The sequence below is a fragment of the Ciona intestinalis genome, chromosome 7 (genome assembly GCF_000224145.3).
Source record: "Ciona intestinalis chromosome 7, KH, whole genome shotgun sequence".
Classification (NCBI taxonomy): Eukaryota; Metazoa; Chordata; class Ascidiacea; order Phlebobranchia; family Cionidae; genus Ciona; species Ciona intestinalis.
In genome coordinates this window covers 3722470-3730655 of record NC_020172.2, presented here as the reverse complement: position 1 = coordinate 3730655, position 8186 = coordinate 3722470, and the positions used below count along the sequence as shown (strand labels likewise).

Genomic DNA, 8186 nt, shown 5'->3' with positions numbered 1-8186 from the left:
TGTTACAATTCATGAATTTACCCCTTTTTAAATTCACCACTTTAATGTCGCCTTGTTGTATTATTTATTTAATGCCACCTTGCACAATTTATACACCTTATGCGCAGTGCCGATGCCCGTGAAAGCCGGATGTTACTGGTATACAGTTCACGTGAAAGATTGAAACTATTGACAGGAAAGGCAGCAGTGCGACTTGAATTTAGTTGTTTGCAGTTTAAACATAATTCTCTATCATACGTATTCAACATTTTCTATAGAGTAGGTTGGGGTAAGTTGGGACATGCTTTTATTCTACTTTCTCATCTCATTCGGTAGTAAGCAAAGAATATTTACAGAATTATATAACTGTATCCTCGCGATTATAAAAGAGCGATGGTAATTGTTCAAAACACAATCAGAAAATATGGGAAATTTGTCGCACTGTTGGTTTATGCGCTATGCTATGTCTTGTTTTTAGCCATCGTGGAACTTATGCGCGCAAAATAACGGCGCCACTATGCGGTAGAATGTTTTTAGACTTAATTCCAACTGGTCTTGATTATATGGAATATTAACTCTCGTTCTTGCATTTTTCCACACATAATTTTGTTTTCATTTAAAACAATTAATATTTTTAAAGATTAGAAACAAATTTTTAGAAACTTTAGAAATATTTTTACAACAACAAATTGGACGTTTATTGTAACTACTTTGATCTCTAAATTAAACAAAAAATAATTACAAACTCAACACACAAAACACATGCGTATATGCCTTATGTCGGTACTGCTGGCTTTAAAGCCGCTGCAGCAGACAGAATATGAAAAACCAAAATCGAATATTGTTTTTTAACTTCGTTCCATCTTCCAACTGGATCGGGGTCCGCATCAATATCAAACATGGCGTCAACTACTGCAGGAAAGGCTGTAGAACCGTAACTGTTGTGCTGGGACGGTGCAGATACTACATGTCTGTAAGTTTTTAGTGAAAAAAGTTCACTTTTTTAGTGAAAACAGAACAGTTTCAGCGAAAACAGTTCATAGTACTGTAGTATAGAATATCGTAAAAACTTTAAAAAAACATATTTTCTGATTGCGTTTTTAACAATTTGCAACGCTTTTTTTTACGGTTAAAACAATTCTGAAAACGGTATTTGTTTACTACCAAATTGGATTATAAAGGGGAATGGAAATTTTCCATCTCACCTCACCGTAGTAAACAATGAACATTTAAGGAATTATAAAACCGTTTCCTCACGACTCCCATAGATCGTTGTTTATTGTTTAAAACACAACCAGGGTAATTGGATAATATGTGCTAAAGGTGTCCCGTATCCCTTAGCACCCCAATATACCTGTAAGCAACGCGTCCTGGTAGCGGATTCTGATCAATAAAAGATCTTTCCAATAACATCAATTGATCATTAATCGCACGAGTCTCGTATGCACTGCACCGAACAGAAAGAGTAAATGCATAAATTATCAGCCATACAGATAAAACAAGCACGCCCAAAGTTACGTAGGTTGTAACCCGTAAGCTGGCACGAGGTGTGTGAAACAGAACACCCGTGTTATAACGACAGTCGTTTTCCTGCCACGCGAGGATAACGTTAATTATATAGTAGATTGGGGGAACATGGGACACATTTTCACTCTATTCTCTCGCCACATTTGGTAGTAAACAAAGAAAATATAAAGAGTTATAAAACCAGTATCCTCACAACTCCCATAGACCGTTGTTAATTGTTTAAAACACAATCAGGATATTGGATATTATGTGCTAAAGGTGTCCCGTCTTACCCCACTAAACATTTATTCAAATTATATTTGTTCATATTTCTAACTCACTTTGATATGTCGATACTTTGTATTCTTTGGTGAATTTCATTCGCAGATTGGATGAAGATTCTGATTGACTCGTTGAGCTGAGCTGCATATATGACGTCATAAGCTCTATTATTACGTCGAACATGATAACGTATTTAAAGAATCGAATTGGGTGTAACTTATTTAACCTCGCATGGTATTAAAACGACAATCGTTGTAACACGGGTGTTTTGTTTCATACACTTTCTGCCACATTACGAGTTACTAAATTTAGTAGATTGGGGCAAGATTGGACATGTTTTCATTCTCTTTTCTCGTCCGATTTAGCAGTAAACAAAGAACGTTTATATCCCATCTTACCCCACAGTAGTGTTTTCGAAATTTCTGTTAAAATGTAAACAATATTTTTACCAAAATCGACTCCATTTTTTTCCATATCAGATCCGTAGTATGTTATCAAGTCGTCTCTTTTCTTTGCTAGATCTTGGGCATATAAACGGCAATCCAAAGGCAGTACAGGAGAGTCTGCGAGTTTGCGACCAATTTCGCCCCAAACTCGTGATACAGATACATGGTATTGAAAGCCAGGGTCAACGAACTTTTCCACCAACGAGAAAGTTTCGTAAACTGAATGGTAAACTGGATACGACGCAAGACCGATTGACTGTGAATATTGGAAAGAGTTAATATATCTTGTAACAAATAGGATAAAGTGGGGTAAGATAGGTCATCTTTCGTCCTATTTGGTAGTAAACAAAGACTATTTCCAGCATTATAAAACCATATCCCCACGACTTTAAAAAGATTCGTTAATGGTTTAAACCACGATTAGGAAATATCGGATTTAGGTGCTAACGATGTTATATCTTACCCAAAATATTACGATTCGCACAAGTTTTGCATTTTTCCCTATGTTGTGGCTGTTATTTAAAACACTAATAAAAGTTGTAGTTACCCTATCATATGTGTGTCTTAGGTCAACGCTTGCGATTCCCAGAACTTGTAGAAACGCTGTGTAGTCGCTACCCGATCCCAAACCACCGATTCTAAATATAAAATAACATAAACTTATGACCAGCATTTTAGGTGCGGGAAATACATGTTAATTAAAATGGCGTTTTAATAGTTCAGTTTGTTGCAAAACCCTAACTTTAGTTAATTGGGTTTCTTTGTAACCGGATTATTTCATGTAGTAGGGTAGGGAAATATGTGACACCTTTTATTCTGTTTTTTTGTCCTATTTTGGATAATATGTTCTAAAAGCGTCCCGTCTTACCCCAAAGTATATTTTTCCGAAAGCTCTGGTTTTGATTTTCTGTCTTGGATACAAAAAATATGAACAAAACTTACGAAGGTACATCTTCACTACTGGAAGGTGATCTGTGCTTCCAAGTATCATACACCGTACTTCGGCCTTCAGATACTTCAGCGGGGTTTGGATTCGAAACAAGTTTCGTAGAATCAAATACGACTTGGTTCAAACTTGCGACACCGTTTGCCGCTAACGAGAAGTTCCCTTGCACGGCAGCATCAACGTTCAGATATGCGATGGCTCTTGCCTGCAGCTCTTTTTGCAATTCCTGGGGAGAAGTAAAAGGAAATGTTGAAATGCATTATAAAATTTATGTACAATGAATAAAACGCTCGCGTTTAAAAATAAAAGTTGCATATACCATTGCAGGCGTATTTTAGGCCAACATATATTTGTAATTGAATGAATGAATGTAACTTGTTTTATCATCGCGTGGCCAGAAAACTATAGTGATTAAACACGAGTGTTCTGTTTCAATCATCTCGTGCCAGCTTACGAGTTACGACGTATTTTACTTTGTTATTGACTGTTTTTTGTTTAATGTATGGCTGATAATTCAGTTACATTCCTGTTTACCTCCACCCATTCTGTAGAACCAATTAAACCATATTCTTCCGCGCCCCAACTGCAGAACACTAGCGTTCTTCTAGGCCGCCATCCACGTTTTAGCATTGTCCCAAATGCACGTGTAAGTTCCAGCATGGTAGCTGTACCGCTTGTAGGGTCTATAGCACCAAACACCCAGGCGTCTCGATGGTTGCCGAAAAGTACGTATCTGTCTAAATATTAAGATTGCTGTTTATTTTGGTTACTTACACATTTAGGTGCAAAATAACCCCCTCAAAAATTAGGATTATTTTTTTGATTTATAATAGGGTGAGGAGAGATGGAACACCTTTTCATTCTATTTTCTTGTCCCATTTGGTAGTAATCAAAGAACCTTCTAAGAATTATACAACCGTATCCTCGCGACTCCCATATATAGCCTGTTGTTGATCGTTTAAAACACTATTATGATATTTGGATATTATGTACTAAAGGTGTCCCACCTTCCCCCACCCTACTATATGTTAATTTAGGTGTAAAACTATTTGTTAAGATTTTAGGTACCAGAAACTTGTAATGTCACAGATCGCAAAACGACAGTCCTTATAACACGGGTGTTCTGTTTCACACACCTTGTACTCGAATACAGATTACCGCGTATGTAACTTTATAAGTAATTATATTTTCTATTGGTGACGATATTCTGATCATACAATATGTGTACCTGGTTCAACTTTTCCTCTGATATATCCGATAACATTATGAATTATAGCAGGTTGATTTGTTGTCTTCACTGACATCTTTATTTTACTGCAAGTACATTTCATATCATAGTCTAAAAACAACATCGACTTTTATAACATGGAGTAGGCTGGGGTAAGATGGGACAGAGTTTTATTCTCTATTTTGTCACATTTGGTTGTAAACAAAGAACATTCAAAGAATTATAAACCTTAGCCTCATAGCTCTAAAAGAGCGTTGTTAATTGTTTAAAACACGAATAGAAAATACGGGACATTATACACTGACTAAAGGTATCCCATCTTCCACCGCAGCACTATATTCCTATATTACAAACATACAGATTTTGTGACATAAACATGACAGTATTAACCCTTACCTATTAGAATGCTCTGCGGAAAACCCTGGTCCATATCTATAAGTAATATTCATTCCCCCCTTCCAAGTATCGATAACTTCCTCTCCGGCTAATTTTCCGAGATATTTCACAGCGTCAATGTACCCGATAGGGGTAACTGGTATTTTTGGCAAGTGAGCGTATCGTTAGGTTGAAACCACGCAGTTGCTGTAAAAGTAAATCAAATGTATACTATGTTAACTGTTATTGACAATATAGAGTTGTTGAGCACGTAAAGGCCATATAAAAATCATTTTTTGGTTGAACGTTGTTCTTGTCGAGCACGTAAACACCATGTAGAGATCATTTTTCGACGAACAACTTTAAAAAATCAAAAAATGTTATAAAAAAGAAAATTGTTTAAGAACTAAAACTTACGTATAGAAGGATAGTTCGGTGTCCTTGGGTCGCCATTATCTGTCCATAAAGTTCCCCTTTGTGCTCCAGTAGATGGTAAATACCAATCTTCAGGATAAACTCCTGACCATGGTACGGTGTAGTCGATGGGATCGGAATAAATAATAAGTCCAATGCATCCGTATAATTCAGCGTGGACGGCTGTAAGGAAATATAAATTGAAGTAGCTGTGATATAAAGAAGGGTGGGGAAGATGGGAAACCTTTTATGCTATAATATATATATAGTAGGGTGGGAGAAGACGGGACACCTTTTATCTCTTTTTCGTCCCGTTTAGTAGTAAACAAAGAACATTAAAGAAATTATAAAACTATATGCCCATGATTCCCATTGATCGTTAGTAATTGTTTAAAACATGATCAGGATATTAAGATATTATGTGCTAAAGGTGTCCCATCTTTCCCCAACCTACTATAGTAGCTTAGATTTTACCTTTATCTCCACGAAATATGGCCCCGTATCTTGAGATGCAGATCTTTCCAACAGTGCTTATCATTTTTGTTCTATTCAAATGAAAGAAATCTTCGATTCTCGCATAGTTTACATACACCAGATCACCCTTAAAAAAACAGGCGTAAAGTTTTACAACAAAGCATATACTACTGTGGGATAAGATGGGATACCATTGGTATCAAAAACCCAAATATCCTAATCGTATTTTAAACAATTAGCAACTGTCTATAGAAGTCGTGAGAATATGGTTTTGTAACTCTTTGAATGTTATGTGTTTCATACCAAATGGGACGATAAAGTACCATGAAGACACTCTTTCGGCCCATTTTATAAATCCCATAGACCTTTGGTAATTGGTTAAAACGCGATTAGCATATTCGGATGTTATGTGCTAAAGGTGTCTCATATTCCCCTGCCCTACTAAATGCTACGAATATTTTATTGATCTCACCTCTGGTTCTCCAGCAGCTGAATAAGCATTAAAAGGATCCACAACATTCGGGTTGTTTTGTTCTGCGTCTATCACAAGTTCTTTGCGTTGAGAAACGTCAATTTCTGTCCCATTATCAAGCTTTATCGAAATGTAGTTTGAATCGTTTTGCTTGGGGTAAGAAAGTAGGACATTGTATGGGTGTATGACCACGGAGTCTAGATCATTTAACCAACGTTGCTTAATCAAATCAACCAGTACAACGTCGTCTTGATCACGACCAGCAATATGGGGTGATTGCGTCAATGTTCTATAGAAAAAAAACATGTTGTAGTTTTATGTTTTAAACAACCCAATATATACATTTTTTGATTTTAATCAGGTAATTCTGCAAATATTTATTGTTTACTACTTTATAGGGCAAGAAAAGAGAACGAAATTATGTCCCATCTGACCCCACTGTTTCATATGACAACATGTACCATCTTGCCCCACCCATCTTACCCCACCCTACTTTACCTTAAGTTTTCTTTGATGTTATCTGCACTAAGTTCATTCATTAGGAGTTGACTAATCGTTGGGTCTTCAGTTGGTACAACAGGAGCCGGAATGTTCAGATTCTGGTTCGGGTGTCCGAAATATCCGATAATAACGCCAAGCCCAATGCCCAGTAAGGAAACTATTACAGTCAGTACAATAATCCGGGACTTAGACATATTACCGTTGCTCTGTACCTGCAACTTAAGCTGTCTAAAAATATAGTACCGTGGGGTAAGATGGATTATACTCTTAGCACCTAAATCCCATATTTCCTGATCGTGTTTTAAGCAATTCGCTACGTTTTTTTTTAGAGTAGCAGGGCTGCTGTTATATTATGTAAATATTTCTTTTTTTGTTAACAATTGGGACGAGGAAATGGAATAAAAACATTTCCCACTTTACCCCACCCTACTATAAATTTTTAATGCGCCTATATGACTATACTGTATATAAAAAATATATTAAACCTATACTTACTAAAATCTATTAGTTACGATAACCTTAATATAATTAGCAATTGTATTCTATATGAGGCCTACAGCGAGGCACGCTATGGGATCTAGGTTTTAATCCAAAGTTGCACATTACCGCAGCATATGCCTATAGTAATACTACGCGCAGTGAGCATTTTCCAGTTTGCGCGCTGCATATAATTCGGGTCGTTAACCTCAAATAAGGAAATGCAATAACGGCCTTCTTTGTGCTTTGCTTGAATACAGACGAGTTTTCCATTGTCCTTTTGACAGTAAACTTTTAAATGTGTGTACTTAACCATTCACGCATTATTCTGAGCCAAGCTGCGCCAAGTTAAATACAGCCAATGCACAAACAAAATACCTCATATAGAATGAAACGTACAATATATAGTCTTTATCGTTACGGCAAACAAATAAAACTTCGCTTCACACGATAAAAAACGACAATAGGATGAGAAAACACTGGTATTACCGTAGGGGTGACATGTTGGAACATGGCTATATTGTATGTAGTACTGTGGGGTAAGATGGGATACTGTATGTACATAAATCCCATATCTTCTAATCGTGTATTTAACTGTCGAATACCATCTTTTATAGTCGCGGGTTTACAGTTATATATTTATGTAAATATCCTTGGCGTACATACTTAAATATTCGGGGTAACTTTTTTACAAAATATGATGTGCCTAAAATGAGCCATCTTACCCCACAATACTACATATGACCCATCTTACCCCAGAAAGTTGATGAACTATTGTACGCCAATAATAAATTCACATATTAAATATATAGTAGGGTGGGGGGAGATGGGGCATCTTTTCATTCTATTTTCTCGTCTCATTTAATAGTAAACAAACAACATTCAAAGAATTATAAAACTGTATCCTCACGACTTTCACAGACCATTGTTAATTGTTTAAAACACGATCAGGCTATTTGGATATTATCTATTAAAGGTGTCCCATCTTCCCCCAACCAACTATATTTATATCTGTATGATTTTTGTAACTTATGTTTCGTTCACTCTACTCAGCGAAGGTCAGTAAAGCGTAATATAATGTGACGT

At 36.3% G+C, this 8186-nt stretch overlaps 1 protein-coding gene across 1 annotated transcript; it reads right to left on the bottom strand.

The window, feature by feature from the left end:
* Window positions 1–660: 660 nt before the first annotated feature.
* LOC494355 (putative N-acetylated-alpha-linked acidic dipeptidase) lies at window positions 661–6889 on the bottom strand. The gene is made up of 13 exons (XM_026835115.1): window positions 6621–6889; window positions 6123–6411; window positions 5651–5777; window positions 5180–5359; window positions 4784–4946; window positions 4388–4473; window positions 3694–3896; window positions 3156–3385; window positions 2761–2851; window positions 2217–2469; window positions 1827–1908; window positions 1334–1426; window positions 661–950 (listed from the first exon to the last, which is right to left on the bottom strand). Exons 1-13 carry the CDS (start codon window positions 6815–6817, stop codon window positions 755–757), a joined length of 2190 nt encoding a protein of 729 aa, XP_026690916.1. The 5' UTR covers window positions 6818–6889; the 3' UTR covers window positions 661–754.
* Window positions 6890–8186: the final 1297 nt, after the last annotated feature.